The sequence below is a fragment of the Protopterus annectens genome, chromosome 4.part0 (assembly GCF_019279795.1).
Source record: "Protopterus annectens isolate FY-2018-M chromosome 4.part0, PAN1.0, whole genome shotgun sequence".
Classification (NCBI taxonomy): domain Eukaryota; kingdom Metazoa; phylum Chordata; order Ceratodontiformes; family Protopteridae; genus Protopterus; species Protopterus annectens.
The window spans coordinates 824,411,489-824,430,363 of record NC_056733.1 but is presented as its reverse complement, the minus strand read 5'-3'; the positions used below and the strand labels follow the sequence as shown (position 1 = coordinate 824,430,363).

General features: G+C 43.5%; 1 protein-coding gene across 3 annotated transcripts in view; it reads right to left on the bottom strand.

The window, feature by feature from the left end:
- PUS1 (pseudouridine synthase 1) overlaps nucleotides 1–18,875 on the bottom strand; it is a 396,339-nt gene that overhangs the window by 292,429 nt on the left and 85,035 nt on the right. For all 3 annotated transcript variants that reach the window (XM_044068769.1, XM_044068767.1, XM_044068768.1), the window contains one exon: nucleotides 16,462–16,692. In XM_044068769.1, coding sequence (XP_043924704.1) covers nucleotides 16,462–16,650 — 189 coding nt within the window. In that variant the 5' untranslated portion in view covers nucleotides 16,651–16,692. The remainder of the gene's footprint in view (nucleotides 1–16,461; nucleotides 16,693–18,875) is intronic.

Below are 18,875 nucleotides of genomic sequence, written 5' to 3'. Positions count from 1 at the left end.
AGCCCTTCGGTCGGCCGGATTCCAAAGTCTGGGTCTGGCCTCGGCTGGTGTCGCACTTCACCCGACGTCATCTCTGCTGGTCTTCGGGTATAAAGGCATCAGCCGACGCCATTTTCCTCAGTGTTTCTTGCCCCGGATGCCAGTTGCCCTCTTGGATAGCTAAATTTTTGGGTAAATGCCAATATTTCCAAAAAGGTAGAAGGCAAACACAAAAACAAATAAGCATGTATGTACATATATACAAACAAATACACCATAAGAGATCCCCAGCTAGCTATTAGGGGGCAAATACCCTAGGAGTACCACAGAGGGGAAGGAGGGTGGGTAATCCTGACTGCAGATGCTATCCTGCTCGGACATCTACATTTATGGTAGGTACAAAACTGTACTATGTCCTTCAAGGATGCATCTGCAGTCCTTACAAATGGGTAGAATACCATAGCCAAACTAGGGCAGGAGGAAGAAGAATTATGGTGTAGTTAGGATCCCTTGCAAAACAGCAGTGGCAAACCCTGCTCGGGATCTAGAGTATAGAGGTAAGTTATAACGCTTGGCAAATGTATGCACGGAGGTCCAAGTAGCCGCCTCAATAATGTCCTTGGTAGCCACTCCTCGTAAGAAAGCTGTGGTAGTGGCTGTAGCCCTTGTAGAATGAGGCCTTATGTTCTGTGGAATTTGCTTTCCATGGTAGGAGTAACAGAATCTTATGCAATTTCCTATCCACTTGGAGATTGTCTGTTTGGAAATTGCTTTTCCTTCCCTTCCTGTTGCATAAGCTACTAGAAGCTGGTCAGTTTTTCTATTGCCCTTGGTTCTGTCCAGGTAGTAGCGCAACTGTCTATGTACATCCAAGGTATGCAGCAGTCTTTCCCCCTGTTCTGTGGATTGGGAAAGAAGGTAGGTAGGTGGATAGCCTGGTTTAGAGACACTCTGGATACCACCTTAGGCATAAATGTAGGATTAGTTCTCATGGATACTCTATCTTGATGGAAGATTAGGAAGGGTTGTACTGCCATTAAAGCCTGTAGCTCTGAAACCCTTCTTGCTGAAGTAATTGCCAGTAGAAAAGCAGTTTTCCAGGATAGGTGTTGAAGATCTGCTGTTGCTGCTGGTTCGAATGGAGGGAGTGTCAATTTTTCTAGCACAAAGTTCAAGTCCCATGCTGGTAATGGTGGTTTCCTAGGAGGTTTTACATTCTTAATTCCTCTCAGGAACTGCCTGAGCAGAGGATGCGAGAAGACAGGGGGATCGAAGCTGTATTCTGCAGAAATAGCTGATGCATGTATCTTGATGAATGAATAGGACAGGCCTGTATGGAGAAGCTCTGCCAAATACTCCAGGATATTGGCAATATCTACCTTTGACACATCTTTCCCTCTTTCAGTACTCCAAATGACAAACCTTTTCCATTTTCCTGCATAGTTCCTTCTTGTTGAAGGTCTGCGGGCCTCAAGGATAATGTCTTTAACCCTTTGGGATAAATCTGGGTTAGTTGCTCTTATGTAATGTTCCAGGCAGTCAGTTGCAGAGTTTTCAGGTTTGGGTGCAGGATGTTGTAGTCGCTCTGAGTTAACATCAAAGGAATCAAGGGTAGTGTCCACGTTTCCCCCCCCGAGACATGCTCCTCAGCAATGGATACCAATGTTGTCTTGGCCAATTTGCAGCTATCAGAGTTATCCTTGGACGTTCCTCTTTGATTTTCAGTAGTACCTTGTGCATCAAAGGAAGGGGTGGAAATGCATATGCTGTCAGGCCTTTCCAACTGAAGGATAGAGAGTCCACCTTCCAAGCAAGTGGGTGGTATGTCCTTGTGCAGAATTTTTTGAGCTGGTGATTGAGTGGGGATGCGAATAGGTCTACTTGTGGCATTCCCCATTTCTTTGTGATGGCCTTGAAGATGTCCGGGTGTAGCATCCATTCGTGAGCATCCGAGGTAGTTCTGCTTAACATGTCTGCTAGGATGTTTTCTTTTCCCGGTACAAATATTGCCTGTAACTGAATGTTGTAGCTCAGAGCCATATCCCATAGGTCCAGAGCCATGCGGCATAGGGGGTATGAATGAGTGCCTCCCTGTTTGTTGATGTACCACATGAATGTGGTGTTGTCTGTCCTTATCATCAATTGGCCTTCTTTGAGGAATGGTCTGAAATTCTGGATTGCTAGTTTTACTGCCAGCATTTCTTTTTGATTTATGTGCAGGTGCAGCTGATCTGGAGTCCATAAGCCTTGAATGCACTTGTCCAGCATGTGGGCCCCCCCAACCGAGGTCTGAGGCGTCCGTTGTGATGGTTTGGCTTGTTTGAATATTGTGGAAGGACAAACCTGGGTTTGACTGGCATGCCTGAGCCCACCATAGGAACTCTTGTTTCAGGCATGGGATTAGTGGTATTTCGGTTTCCAAGCTGTGCCTGTGTTGAGACCATAAATTCTTTAGGTACCACTGTAGCTTTCTCATATGCAGTCTGGCATGGGGGACCAGGATTATGCAGGATGCCATGAAGCCCAAGGCCTGCAGTACTTTCCTTGCTGTTAGTTTGTTCTGCTTTGTTAATGCCAAGAAGTAAAGAGGAAGTTGTTCTTGTTTTTCTGCAGTTAGGAATGCCATCTGTTTTACTGTGTCCAATTCTGCACCCAAGAATGTTCTTGTTTGGGATGGTATCAGTCTTGACTTTTTAAATTGACTGTGTATCCCAGGGCTTGTAGTAAGCAAATGACTCTTTGTAAGTCTTGTGTCAGCTTGCTTTTGTTGTCCGCTTGTATCAGGCAGTCGTCCAGGTATGGATAAATTTGGATTCCCTGAAGCCTGCAATGAGCGATTACTGATGCCAGGCATTTCGTGAACACTCTGGGCGCAGTAGATAAGCCAAAGGGCAATGCTGAGAATTGATAATGCTCTGATCCTGCAAGAAATCTGAGGTATCTTCTGCAATTTGGTCGTATGGGGACGTGCAGGTATGCCTCCTTGAGATCTAGAGTCACCAGCCAATACTCCTTGCCCAGCATGGGAAGAAGTTGCTGTAGGGTCAGCATTTTGAATTTTGGAACAATGATGAATGTGTTTAAGGCGGACAGGTCGAGAATAGGTCTCCAACTTTTCTCTTTTCTTGGTACTAGGAAGAGTCTGGAGTAAAATCCCTTGCCCTGTTCTGTAGGTGGTACCCTTTCCACAGCTCTCATCTTTGTTAATTGAGCTATTTGTTTTAGAGCTTCTGTCTTTTGATTTGGTGGTAGGTTTGGCATTCCTCTTTTTACTGGTAAGGTGTGGAAATGAAACCTGTAGCCTTGGTCTATAGTTTGCAAAATCCACTTGTCTCTTGTGATATGGTGCCAGTTTTTTGAAAATAAGGCTAACTTTCCGCCTAAGGGTGCTGCTATTTGTTCCCTGGTAGGCGGTGTGAGAGCCAAGTCACTGTGATTGTCCTGTTGCAGTGGCAGTGGTTGTATCTGTGCCTCGTTGGTTATTGCCTTGCCACTGGCGTCCCCTGTAGGCACCTCCTCTGGATTGATTTCTGCCTCTGGAACGTCTATTCCTGCCTCTCTGAGTTTTAGAGGAGTCTGGAAAGGACCAATTTTTGGAGGGCCAGTTCCTGCTAAATCTTGGGGGCTGAACCTGTAGGAAATCTTTAACTGTTTGTACAGATTTTGCCTTCTCTTCCATTTTCTTCATTACTTGTTGGGCAGGAGAACCAAATAGACTGACCTTATCCATAGGAGCATCTAAAAGCTTTGCTTTAACATGATCTGGCAAGACCTGTTCTTTCAACCATGCATGCCTTCTTATAACTGTGCCAGTCATGGCTGATCTAAATGAAGCCTCCAGTGCATCATAGCCACATTTTAAAGAATGGTTACTAACCTGCTGAATGTTATTCACCATTTCTAGAACATATTTCTTATCTAAGGAATCATCAGAGGACAGTTTCTTAGTTAACTGATCAAGCATAAACTCTTGGTATTGGATCATATGAAACTGACAGTTCAAAGCTCTAGCTGAGAGAGTAGCGGATGTGTATACTTTTTTACCCCATCTCTAAGGACCTGGATTCCCTTTCAGAAGGGAGAGGGTTTTTCGCTGAGGTTGAAGCTACTGCCTTAGGCCCCTGTGAGATAGTCTCAGGATCTGCAAAGGGAGCCTTGTTATAAGTGGTGATGAGTGTCCGGTACCCTGTAAAACCTATCGGGCTTGGCAGGGGCTGGAGGTAAAGTATCAGGAGCAGTGCAAACATCATTAAATGCATCATCCACAACAGGAAGAACTGGAGGTATAGCTAAGGGCCTATGTTGCGGTAGGTGTAAAAAAGTCCTAAGCCTTTTTCTTGAATCTGAGAAATCTTGTCCCTGCCATTGGAATTGCTCTCTCATGGCATGTAAGGTTTCCCCAAAGGAAAATTCCTCTGGTGGAGAGGCAGAAGGAATAGATTCTTCAGCATCGGAATCTTCACAAGTAGAAAAAGGAGCCTCTGGATGATCTGTATTGTCTGTATCATCAGAAGAGTCATCTGAGGACACTGGCTCAGGGGGCTCTGTTCTAGGTCTCTTTTCTGGAGGTTGAGAGGCCCTGTCTGGGTAAGATTGGGATCCCCTTATTAAAGAGATGAGATCCTCTGCCAGAGTAAGCATTTGGGAACTGGAACTGGGCCTGTGAGAGGGGGCTTAACAGGCACAGACTTAGCAGTTTTGGCTGCTTTAGCCCTGGCAAAGGCCTTTATAGACATGGCTGCAGGAGGCCTAGCAGCACCACGTGCTGGGGTAGAGACATCCAAAGGGATGGTGTCCGATAATTCTGGAGAAACCACATTAGTAGGCAAAACTTCAGAGGCCGATTCAACTAGGGTAGAAGGGGCCTCGGTAGTAGTCATGGATTCGGCTGTAGATTGACCCGTTTGCTCGGTTTCGGCCGAAACCGAGACACTCGCGGTTTGCTTAACCGTGGTTTCGGCCGAAACCGCGAGTGTCGGTCTTTTTCTTTGTGTTTTTTAACAATTTGAGTAGTCGGGAGGATCCGACGGCATAATGTACGCAAAATCTGAGCCGAAAAACTGTTCAGCAAACTCCGACCGACGCCTAAGCGTTCGTCGGTTGAAGGAAGCACAGGCTAAACAAGCTGCTACGTCGTGGTCTGGGCCTAAACAAGGTAAGCAGTAAGAGTGGAAATCTTTGAGGTATTTGTTTCCCACAAGTTAAATAGTTATTCACTTTTTCTGACATCGGCTGAGGCAAGAAAGAGTCCCCAACGGGGTACTTAGCTTTTTAGAAGTCTTCGAAGTAGTATTCGGTAGTAGTAATCTCCGGATCTGACCGACCGGCACTTGCGAACAGCTTCTGCTTCGGGCGCCACGCGGCAAGAAAGACTGAGGAAAATGGCGTCGGCTGATGCCTTTATACCCGAAGACCAGCAGAGATGACGTCGGGTGAAGTGCGACACCAGCCGAGGCCAGACCCAGACTTTGGAATCCGGCCGACCGAAGGGCTGCCTGACGACAGGACAACCCATTTGTAAGGACTGCAGATGCATCCTTGAAGGACATCTTATGGGTAGTCCGCTGTCCTCGGTCGGCCCGAATACCAAAGTATTAGGCTGATGTCGGTCATGGGCGCTCAGATCTGACGTCAGAGCGTCAGGGTATTAAAGCGCATGACCGACGTCATATCCTCAGTCTTTTCTTGCCCCAGATGTCAGAAGGCCCTAAAAAGAAAGGCCACAGCCAAAAATGGAATACTTCCCAAAAGGCATGTACAAATAACAGCTACAACCCAAACCATACAACCATTCCAAACTACAGAGGGAAGGAGGGAGGTAATTGACTGCAGCAATGTGGATCTTCGAACATCTACATTTATGGTAGGTACAAAACTGTACTATGTTCTTCATCTCACATTGCTGCAGTCATAACTTATGGGTAGAATCCCAAAGCAGAGGTAAAGGGAGGCTGGCAAAATCATAAAGCATTGGGAGCTGCCAAAATGCCCTGTAAGACTGCAGTGGCAAATCCAGCCCTAGATTTGGAATAAAGAGGAAGATGGTAATGTTTAGAAAAAGTGTGCACTGAACTCCAAGTAGCTGCTTCCAAAATATCTTTAGTAGCCACTCCCCTTAAAAAAGCAGTAGAAGTAGCCCTAGTGGAGTGAGGTCTGATTCCAGCCGGAATCTCCTTACCATGATGAGAATAACAAAAAGCAATACAAAGGCCAATCCACTTAGAAATAGTTTGTTTTGAAACAGGTTTCCCCTGAGAACCCAAAGCAAAAGAAACAAACAACTGCTGAGACTGTCTGAACCCTTTAGTCTTGCTCAAATAATAACGCAACTGCCTGTGAATATCCAAAGTGTGCAAAATTTTCTCCCCTTTATTTTGGGGATCTGCATAAAAAGTAGGCAAATGAATTGATTGGTTCAAGGCCACATTTGAAACCACTTTAGGCATAAAAGTAGGGTTAGTACGCAGAGATACCCTATCCTTATGAAAAATTAGGAAGGGTTCAACTGCCATTAGAGCCTGTAATTCAGAAACCCTTCTAGCAGACGTAATGGCCAACAAAAAGCAGTCTTCCAAGACAAAACTTTAACTCAGCCGTAGCTGCAGGTTCAAAAGGAGGTAAAGTAAGTTTTCCAACACAAAATTGAGATCCCAGGCAGGAGTAGGAGCTCTACGTGGGGGTCTTATGTTCTTTGCCCTCCTAAGAAATTGCTTAAACAAAGGATGAGAGAATAATGGTGGGTCACAGTCATAGTGAGCAGAAATGGCTGCAGCATGAACTTTTATAGAGGAGAAAGACAAACCCTTGTCTAATAATTCTGTAAGATATTGAAGAGAAACACTTAAATCAGGCCTGGAAACATCAAAGCTCTTTGTTTTGCTCCAAATTAAAAATCTCCTCCATTTATCAGCATAAACTTTCCTTGTACTAGGCCTTCTGGCCTCCAAAATAACATTCAAAACTTGTTGTGGAAGCTGCGACCCTCCAGGTTCTAGAACAGAATATGCCAGGCTGTTAGATGCAGGGACTGAATCCTGACACTGAGGAAATGATTGCCCTCCTGAGACAAAAGGTGCGGAATCGAAGGCAAAGGCCATGGAGGATCCCATACTAAACTCCTCAGCAGAGGGTACCAGTGCTGTCAAGGCCAATCTGGAGCTATTAGAATCATGGAGGGCTTGTCCTGTCTGACCTTCAAGAGTACCTTGGGGAGGAGAGGCAGAGGCGGAAAGGCATAGACGTGAAGATTGCTCCAACTGAATGATAGAGCATCCACTTTCCAAGCTGTGGGACGAAACATTTTTGTGCAAAACTTTGGCAACTGGAAATTTAGTGGAGAAGCGAACAGATCTATGTCTGGAGTTCCCCATATCACTGTCAATTTTCGAAATACATGAGGATCCAATTTCCACTCGTGGGGATCCACTATCTGTCTGCTCAAAACATCTGCTAAGGAGTTCTGTGCTCCTGGTAGAAACCTTGCCTGAAGACTGAGGTGTAAACTGAGTGCAGTCTCCCACAAAATCATAGCTTGCCTGCAAAGAGGGTACGAATGGGTTCCCCCTTGCTTGTTGATGTACCACATGACAGTTGTGTTGTCTGTTTGAATCAACACTTGCCCTGGGTGAAGTAAATCCTTGAAAGCCATCAATGCAAATTGGACTGCTAACATCTCCTTCAAGTTGATATGTAAATGTTGAAGTCTGGCAGGCCACGTGTCTTGAACCCATTTTCCATTGAGGTGTGCTCCCCAAGCCTTGTCCGAGGCATCTGTCGTTAAAATCTGACTCGCCTCTGGTCGGGTCACAGAGAGTCCCTTGTTTAGGTGACATTCCTGAGCCCACCACAAAATTTCCTTTTGAATGCAAGGTATTATTTGAATGACAGTGTCCAGATCTTGGCAGTGTTGTGTCCATACATTTTTGAGATACCATTGTAGCTTCCTCATATGCAGTTTGGCATTGGGAAGCACCAGAATACAAGATGCCATGAACCCCAAGGCTTGAAGGACTGTCCTTGCAGTCAGCCTGGACCGTAGAGACAATTGATGGAAGTAAAGTGTAAGGTTCTTTTGCTTGTCCGGGGTCAAAAGGCCATCTGGGAAGCTGTATTCAGTCTCACACCCAGAAAGCACATTTCCTGAGAGGGTACTAGACTGGACTTTGTTTCGTTCACAGAATACCCTAGGCACCTTAACACTGCCATCACATACTGTAGATGATGAAGAAGTTCGTACTTGTCTTGAGCAAGAATCAGGCAATCGTCCAAATAAGGATAAATTTGTATTCCTCTTAACCTTAAGAAGGCTATCACCGGAGCCAGAACCTTTGTGAACACCCTGGGCGCAGTAGATAAGCCAAAGGGCAATGCAGAGAACTGATAATGTAAAGTCCCAGCCCGAAAACGCAGGTATCTCCTGCAACTGGGCCTGATAGGAACATGAAGATAAGCCTCTGAGATCCAGAGTTACCATCCAGTGATCTTTGCCCAACAGAGGTAGAAGTTGTTGCAACGTCAACATTTTGAATTTTGGAATGTCCAGGTATGTGTTGAGGATAGATAAATCCAAAATCGGCCTCCAAGTGTTTCCTTTCTTTGGTACTAGAAACAGGCGAGAATAAAATCCTAGGCCCACTTCTGACAGAGGGACCTGCTGTATAGCCCCCATTTGAAGAAGTAAAGAAATCTGTTTGTGAGCCTCTACCCTTTGCTGAGGAGGAACGTCTGGCATGCCTTTGAAAGGAGGCAATGTATGGAAATAAAACTTGTAGCCTCGGTCTATAATGTCCAACACCCATTTGTCCTGGGTGACTAATAGCCATTTTGCTTGAAGAGTGCCAACTTTCCTCCCAAAGGAGCTGCCAGACAGGAAGAATCTGGCAGCTGAAGATGCAGGTCATTGGGCCTGTTTACGAAAGGACTGGCCCCTGACCTCACCTGTAGATTGTGCAGGTGAGCTCCATGTTCTAGGCCTGAAAGAACTCTGAGCTCTGCCCCTACCACGTCTAGATCTACCCCTAGACTGTAAATCAGAAGGAGGATAAGCCCATCCCTTAGTAGGCCAATTCCTGCTAAACTTAGGGGGCTGCACCTGCAAAAAATCTTTAACAGTCTGCATAGACTTAGCCTTGTCTTCCATTTTCTTCAAGACAGACTCCACAGGAGAACCAAACAAAACTTCAGACTGCAAAGGAGCATCCAAAATTCTAGTTTTAAGATGCTCTGACAAATTCTGATCCTTAAGCCAGGCGTGCCTGCGAATAACTGAACCAGTGGCAGCCACCCTGGAAGAAGCCTGTAAAGCATCGAAACCACACTGCAAAGAATGCTTACCCACCTGTTCAGAGGCATGTACCAAATCCTGTAATTCCTTACACTCTATGCCCTCTGCCAAAGCATCCACTTTAGATTTTAGCTGAGTAAGGAGAAAATTCTGGTACTTCAACATATGAAACTGGCAATTCAAAGCCCTCATTGCTAAAGTGGAAGAGGTATACACTTTCTTACCCCATCTATCCAAAGCTCTAGCATCTTTATCCATAGGAACCGGATTCTTTACAACAGAAGCCCTGACACCCTTAGGTCCCTGGCTAATAGTTTCTGGGTCAGCCCTTGGACTCTTATACAGATATTTATGAGCCTCAGGCACTCTGTAATACCTGTCTGGCTTAACTGGCGCAGGAGGCAAAGAGTCTGGATTAAGGGAAGCCTCAGAGAAAACGTCTTGAACAACATCCAAAACAGGAGGTATAGCCAAGGGTCTATGCTGTGGTAAAAACAAAAATTCCCTAAGCCTCTTTCGGGAATCTGAGAAATCCTGACGTTCCCATTTAAAATGCTCCCTCATAGAATGCAGGTTTTCTGAAAAAGAAAAATCCTCTGGAGGAGAAGCAGAAGGAGTGGAATCCTCTGCGTCTGAATCAGAATAAGGAGGAAAATCCTGAATGTCTTCAGCCGAAGACTCTGAGTAATCTGAAGCCTGCTCCAAACTTTCCACCTCTGGCTCCACCCTAGGCCTCTTATCAGGAGGGGGCATAGAACCTCTGATTAAAGAAATTAAATCTTCTGCCATGTGTTTTTTAGGCACAGAACCTGCAGAACTAGGACTGACACCCGTGGAAGGCAAACCAGGCCTGCCTTTGGAAGGAACCTTAGAGACAGAAGGAGAAGGCCTAACCACCTTAGACAAGGAAGGGAGAACAGCAACCTGAGAGGCCCCCTCAGCCTGACCTGACTCCTGAGAGGCCACATCTTGCAAAATTAATGTCTCCCCCGGAGATTCAACTGAAACCTCGGCCGGATCCACAGATTCCACCGTAGTTTCTAAAGAACCGGCGTCCGGAATGGACGACTCATCCTGCTTGGACTTTAACGACTTTTCTTTGCGCTTCTTCGCGGTAGCGGGCGGAGGATCCGACGGCATATTATAATTACACCGCTTACCGAAGACAAGCCTAGCGCAATCTAGCCTACGTTTAATGGTGCGCTTATTAAACCTAGCACAAAAGCGACACCTGACTACGTCGTGCTCAGGCCCCAAACAAGGAATACAAAGAGAGTGGTAATCCCTATGCGGTATCTGTTTCCCACAAGAAATACAATTATTCACTTTTTCTGACATCCGGAATTAACTGAGGCAAGAAAAAACAAAAATATTCCCCAACGGGGTACTTAGCCCAACTTGGTTTCGGTCTGAAACTCAGAATACGAAAATTTCAGAACGCCGAACGGCACTTGCAAACGCTGCTTCTGCTTCGGACCATGCGGCAAAAAAGACTGAGGATATGACGTCGGTCATGCGCTTTAATACCCTGACGCTCTGACGTCAGATCTGAGCGCCCATGACCGATGTCAGCCTAATACTTTGGTATTCGGGCCGACCGAGGACAGCGGATTACCCATAAGTTATGACTGCAGCAATGTGAGATGAAGAACATCTGTTATTTCAGTAGGTACATAATTACCTCCACTTACCAGAGCCATTGTAGACTTTGTCATCTAAAGAAGTAGTAGTAAGGCTTGTTGCAAGTGGATTTTCCTGAACCTACACCAATTCCTCCTGTTCTTTCAGCCACTGGTGGATGTATTTCTTACAGCCTGTAACTTGCCCAATAGCCAGTCCCTCATAAAACAGATTAACGAACTTTATGCAATCTATCACTTGATGCAATCTGTGGTGGTGCTGCGGTAGCATTGTCGACTCACAGTAAGACGCTGTCCGGTTCGATTCTCAGCAAGAGCGTCTTCTGCGTGGAGACATGCGTGAATGGGCATACCTTCATTGAAGGGTGTGCGTCAGGGCTGGTAACTCGGCACATAAAAATCAACTAACAATCATTAGCGGACCGGAGATCCGCTGTGGCGACCCCTAACCGGGAAAAGCCGAAAGACACAAACAAATGCAATCTATCTTGTACTGTTTTATACCAAGTTCAGATCTTACCCAGCAGTTATTCTGGTGAACCCAACTGCTACTAAATATCTGGTTAATATCAATCTATCTCCCTTCTGACAAGAATGGGAAGGCTTTTGATACAGGGAAAAAGTGTATTCTTCTGCTAGACTTATTTCTAAAATTCTCAACTGTCAAGCTCATATGATAAAGGTTTATGTTTGCCCCTTTTGGGAGCATGAGGAATTTAACAGCATCAGTTTCCTCTTATGAGGAAAAAACATCTATGTATAACGCATTTTCAAGGGGCGACCCACTGTTTGAAAATGTTATCACTCTGCTGATGCCACTGCAAACATTATGACGAGGTTTGCATGGTTGCATACTTAATACCATCCTGAAGATGCTAAAAGGTGAAGTTTTTTTATTCTTCCTTACAGAGTTTTTGGAACATGTGCTGCAGAGGCCATTAAAAAGTGTGATGAGAGAGGCCACCCGATGGAATTTCTCAGATTTTTCAGCCTTCCTATTCTGAGTTTGTCAATAGGTTTAATGCAAAGTCTATATCCCTTTCCAGGTGGCAAAATAAGCAAACACAGCAAGCTGCTGGTAAGCAAAATTCTAAAAAGCAATGTTAAGACTGTCAAAAAGAAGAAAGGACCCCCCCCCCCCCTGTAGAACAGGACAGTCCAACAAGTCTGAATGACTATCTGAAGACTCTTCAGGAATCCCCTCCCTTCCTCTTTCCCACCCCTGGCTAACCTAAACCTTCCACAAAGGATGAACCTCCATTTCTCTTTTTGGCAACGAACAGCTTGAGAGAGATATGTTCTGAAAGTAATGCATCGAGGTTACAGATGGCAGTGAGACTCTCCCTCCTTTGCAAGAGATTCCCTCTCATCCATCAGATCAAATTCCCATTTTCCCTACTGTCATTTAGCACCTTCTGACTCAGACCGTTATATAATTGATCCTTCCTCCTCAGCAAGGGGAAGGGTTTATTCAAGAATGTTTATGGTGCCAAAGAAAGAAGTTTCATGGAGACCAAGTCTGGATCTCTTCTTTCAAAACCAGTATGTGAAGGTCCCCAAAAATATCAGTTCACAACTTATCTCTCATTCCTCATCTGAATTTTCTGGTGGCCTTAGATTTAGAAGAGGTTTCTCAGTCCTATAAATCCAAAGATTAGGCCTTTAAGGTTTTCTGTCTCTGGATCACACTACCTATTATAATCCATTTAACTGCTTTTGTTGTCGTTTTCCTAAACTGGAAATTACTGGAGATGCACATAGCTTTTAAAACAATTAAGACATCTTGACATTTCAAGGGTTTTACCACCACTGCCACACCATAGGCATAGACAACTGCTACTAAGAAGTTAGCTTTTCAGAGAATAAAAGGTTAGTGATACTTTTGAAAGGAAGGTATGTGCCCTTGAGTATACAGGCCACATGAGATTAAATACCCCCAGAGAAATACTTGCAATCTCCTTTGACGACTCCTCTATGCCAAGTTTGTTAGCTTTCTCGTTTCTCCTCTAAGACTCTGCTACCATAAAAGCATATGGAAGGGCCCAATATGGTAAAAAAACAGTGCCAGACTACAAACTACCACAAGTCAGAGTTTTCCATCTACCTGAAGTCTGAATGAAGCTCTCTGAAGAAAACTAGTTGCTTAGTGGCTTACATCCATTAACCACTAAATTCCAAAGATTGAGTGGGATGTGAAGCACTCAAATCTCTGAGAAATGAAGGAAAAGTCAAATAGTGCTGACTTATAGGACTTCCATGAATAACTACCAAGGTTTTATATACACAGATATGAGACCAGCTTAAGCTACATGGGAATTGAGGGTCTGCAGTTTTAAAAACGGACCAGGAATCCCAACAAGGTTTTGGAATAAAACTTATTATCTACTGCCAGTATGACCATCCTAAAAAGCAATGCCAGACTCTCTAAAAGGTGTATACACCAATCATTTCTCATCTTAACTGTAGCAGTCCCTTATCACTTTCATTTCTTAGGTTTTTCAACTACTTTCACTCAAAACACTTCAGATATTCCAGACTTTACTAATTCCTTATTCAAAAATCCCCACTAAACATACTTTAAATACTTCATAGTTATATTAGACTAACTATGCATACTACTTTCTATTACCTTTCATACTGCACCTAGCTGAGAAAACTTTTCCATTTCTTTGTACACTGAACTACAATTCACATTTTTATTTCACTGTGGCTAATACATAATTCTGCTTATCAGTCCTTCAACACCAGCCTCAAATTACACTTCACAATAAATATGTTTTACTAGCCAAACTCTAACTAAACGTCACAAATAAGTTATGGATTACATAAGACATATACATCTTCCATATTTATGTCCTATAAATCATAATGCTTACACAATGCCAAGACATCAAATAATTGCCATTAGTCTGGTACGCTATCAAAACAAAATTGCAGTTATATCATGCCAAGTAATTGGTGTGGCTTTTTCAGTAAAAAGTGGTCAAACTGAAAGAAGTGTTTGTACTACTAACTTGTGACCCCCCAGTCAACTACACACAGTTTTTTTTTTGTTTGTATTTTATCGTGCACTAAATGCACAATTATCTATGGTAGGATCCCAATTACTCTCATTAGAGATAATATACAATTATCAACCATGGGATGGATAAGACCAGTGTAATACCAAATGGGATAGGCTAATTTGAGCACCAAAAGGGAAAGTGGCTAGGTTTAAAATGACCCTTAAGGGCAGCTACCCTAGAACTTACCTATGAACTAAAATTTCAAAACATGTGTCAACAGTGAATATTTCTTGTTGAGTTTATTCTCAAAATTGGCTCTTACCAGTGAACAACCAACTAAACAATATTAGACAAATAAATAATCAAGAATTTAAGAAAGGCTGTTCTCAGGAACGTAACAAAAGAAAAGTCTGCAAGGCACATAAAAGTACTGTGCTAAGCTTTAGTTCACAGCCAATGGAACTCTCCAGGAACAGGCCACAGGATGTCTCAAATCCACTTAGTTCTCTGCGACTGGTGGTCTATCAAGTCTTAACCTAGCAAACAGCTAAACAACTCTGGGCAAGACAGTGGTAGACTTCCCCTCACGTCCCAAAAGGACCCATGTTAAGCCCATTCCAGACTTTAGCCGAGTCAAGATTCAATGGTTTAGTGTCAATGCACGATGCTTTGTTAAAACCAGAGCAATATTTCTTTACTTATCTACATATATGTGAGTCCACATTTTATACATCTCAGTGCAACTGCCATTACAAGATGGCAGAGACAGTAAAGTGCCCCAAGAAACAGTCCACTTCCCAATCAAATATCACTGATAACTGTGGCTGTCCATCATAGAAAAACTTTTAGGCTATCATCTCCCATTAGCACTTGCAATTATTAATGCAAATATGAAGTGGCAACAGCAATTTTCACCCTATTCTTCCTACGAAACACGCAGAGGTTTACTAGGGCTGACTGAATTACAGTGGCACAGATATGGGAGATGTATAGGATTAACTACAACAACAACACAGTCTTGCAGCAAATAAATGACAGAAAGCAAAATCAGTGAAAAAATTCCCCACTGGAATGCTTGTTAGCTCTTGTGAATCATAAGGTGATAAAAAACACCTAGAGTAATTAAAATCAGGTAAATGTTAATCTTATCACACAAGTACACCTTCCTCAAAGGTGACAAGTGCCACATCTTCACAGATGTTTCACAGGTTTAGGACAGATTGCATACTGTTGTAGATCACATACCAGTATGTCTCACAGAGCTTGGTTCTATGCTCTGGTTCTTTGGGTAGGGTGTCTGCAGGTGCAAAGCCTGCATGTCCTCTCCATGTTCATGTGTGATTTTACCAACTGATCTGGCTTCCTCCCATATCCCTAAGGCATGCAGCAGGTAAGCAAACGATACCCCAGTTAGCCAGTATGTATGTGTGCGCAGACACACACCATAACGGTCAGCCTCTTATTACAAGAATTTTGGGCAAAGCCAAAGATAATTTTGTGTGTGTGTGTGTGTGTGTGTGTTGGGGGGGGGGGGGGGTACAGAAGCACAAATATCAGGGACAGGTTTTTAAATACTGCACTTGCACTAGCATGCATTTTCTGATTTTCTGAGGGATATGACATCTGAAACTAAGTTTTTGTAATTATGTAGTAACTTCAATCCTTAATGATTTGCCAGAAAACTATAAATTGTGCGGACTAAAAATAGGATATAAAAATCTTGGCATTCAGCAAAATTCTGGACATTTGAGAGATATGGCACATAAACATTGTTTGACAGATTGGCATCGCTCAGAGTCTATAGAACCAGACAGTCTGCAAAAGTTTTAATGTTTGCAAGGAGCAACACCCCTCCCCCCCCCAAAAAAAAAAAAAGAAAACACTGCATTCTAATTTATTTTCATTTAGTATAAAACACTGCATTCTAAATGTCACCTTTTCGGTCTATATGAAGTTGCCGGTGTGGGGAAAGCTTTTCAGCCCTACGTAGCACATCTGGGGGAAACAAACTGCAAAGCCTTGCAGAGGCAAAGTGCAGCAATAACAGTAGTGTTATCTCCAAGCTGGGTCACAACTTTGCAAATATGGCCACCCGCTGTGTTTCAATATGGCAAAGGTTACTTAACTGATGCAAGCTACCTGCCACTCCCGAGGAAAAAAATCTGCCTACAACAGTACCTCTTTCCAGGATCTTTAGATAAGGAAGGAGTAAATTACACAGAAATTAAATTAAATCTGTAGGGACACTACATACATAAAAATGTTCAGGAGCAATACTTCAAAGAAGGCAAGACTCGAGCAATTTATGTAATGTTAAACTGAATGACTATTAAATATAAAAAATCATATTGGTACAATGCGTAAAAATGAAAAAAAGTGTTGCAATGGTTTGTTCTCTTTTATAACTGAATGTATACTCATGTCACTATGCTGTGTGTGATGTTAATAATAAAACAAGAACCTATTTCGAAAGCTTACAAAGAAGGCTACTAGAAGTCAGCAAAACAGTCCTTGTTCATAATGTAGCTCTTCACAAATATAATTTGCTACCTACTTGCATTCCATGGTAACCCTTTCCAGAATATGAAATCAAGAGGACAACTTTTCTTTTGGGGTATTTCTTGATTTGTTCTTCAGTTTTCTCCTCTTTGGAAACTTTCAATCGTTTTGCTTCATGACAATTCTCTCCCAGTTCCTCTAAATCCTCGTTTACGCGTTTCAATTGCTCCTGGTCAGCTGCCATTAGTCCAGTGGCAGATACCTAGTATTGCTTTGTGAAACTCCACTACAGCACAGATAAATAAAACCAAAAGAAAAATATCAAATGTTTTAAAACAGCAAAACTAAATTAGTCTGCAAGCTGGTTTTCTTGGACTATCAAAACTGCAGTTTAGAAACCTACAAACCTCAACATAGGTAACACTTTCTTCTCCTGAAATGTGATATCACTTAGCTAATCTGTTCAAGTCACCATGCTGCAAACAACAGACTGTACTATGCTGTGTGAAGCTGCTATCAGGTAAAATAAGAGACATGACTGCTATACAATACAACAGAGCAGTGTTTTGCAGATGTGACAATTCTGAAAAATAACTGACCAAAATGGGATTTTGCCAAAATTGTCAATAGTCTTTTAACTTAAGAAGAAAAGAGAAATAAGGGAAGGAAAGAAACGCCCTTGCAACCCCACATGCATTAATTTTACTTACAAAGTTGTGCAGCTTAAGGGAACAAGTAAAACTCTGGAAGGCATTCATAGTAGTTGTGCTCCGGCGTTGCTGGAAGCCACATTGGCTGCACCCAAGCAAAGCTCTGGTGTAATTCATAGACAAGTGCAGCGTTTTGAATCAGCTATGGAAGAACTTGTATAAATGAGGCACCGATGACATGTAAATAAAGAATGTGTGCACATTCTGCGACTATCTTGTGTAAATTAGGCACCTTCCCTGCCTTATGCTATTCATAGTCTCTTTTTAATGAGCATCAGTGCTGTAAGCTTAAGGCCTATAAAAGGCAAAGTCATACCTCTTATTTCCGCTTCGTAATCCGCAGAGATGCTTAGTGTAGCTTTGAGCCTGGCTGTCTCCTGTTGTGAACTGCCTGACACAGCTGTGCTAAAGCTGCAGGCATCCAGTTGCGCCCACCAGCCAAAAAGACATAGATTTACTCATTTTAACTTTGCTGATCAAGAACTTTTTCATAGATTTAGCATGGACAGGGATATAGGGAGTTTATACGGTCCACTGATTAGGACTGGGGAGGATATGTAGTCCTCCTATCCCTGTAAATACCAGGGTATGTACAGCCCTCACTATACTTGCCACAGGGACTTTCCAGGGACAAACTGGGGACAGGTTGGGTATTTCTCAGGCTTCTGCTTCGAGGAAAGATCTTTAGTTCCTCAACATACTCTTAGCACATATGGATCAGTACATTTGCTTCCCCGTGTCACCTCAGGGTCAATCCAGCACCATGTACACCTTCTACATGATGGTATGCTTTTCTGAGGGATTTGCTGTAATACACTGCTTCCATGTTGCTATCAGGGCCCCCACCTGAATCACTGGGGGGGGGGGGATACCAGAACAAGAAGGGCTACCATTCCAGTAACTGCCAGGTAGTGTGTAACACATGGGGGGGGGGGGGGGGGCTGAATCACTAAATGTGTCAGCTCAGCTCTCTGACAGTTCCCATGATTCTCATATCTGGCACACAAGCTCATGTGACTATTTCTTTACAATAGGATTCCCAAGGGTATCTTGATGGTAAATGCAAACATTTTCTAAACATGGTAATTTCTGTAGGAATAGATTAGAAAATGTATTAAGTAGTAATCCCACCACCTTTTCAGGTCTCCTCTCCACTTTTGTTTTGCAGGTGATGCAGGCTACCCGTTTGAACTGCAGCTAATGACACCAGTCCATAACCCTAGGGAAGCTACTGAGAAGCACTTCAACACTGCCCTGTGCCAGACATGGACTGCTATTGAGCAAATTTAGTGTCTGGCCTGCTGAAAGCCCACTTCCATTGCTTGAACAAGTCTGGGGGTGCCCTTCATCAGGGCACTGCCAGATCAGGTAGGATGCTTACCACGTGTTGCATTCTGGACAGCATGATCATACTTCTGTCTGGTGCCCATATGCCTCAGGATGGCAGTGCAACTCTAGCTATTAGTCATTCCACCATCATAGTGACGGTGGCCACCCAGTGGCAGTAGTATGAGAACCCTTGCAGCATGACAGGGTACAGTATACAGCTGCTCAAGCAAAACGGCAGCATCTAGTCCAAACTACAGCCACAACATTCACTTAGTGACACTGAATTAGCAAAACTCTCACAAGTAATACTTGTAGGCTATATTGTGTGTGTGGTGCATGGTCAACTAACACTGTGCAACACTTTTCTCCCCACAAAAACTTTTTCTAGCGACATGAATGCAGTGTATTGGTGTAACTGGCAGCACTTATG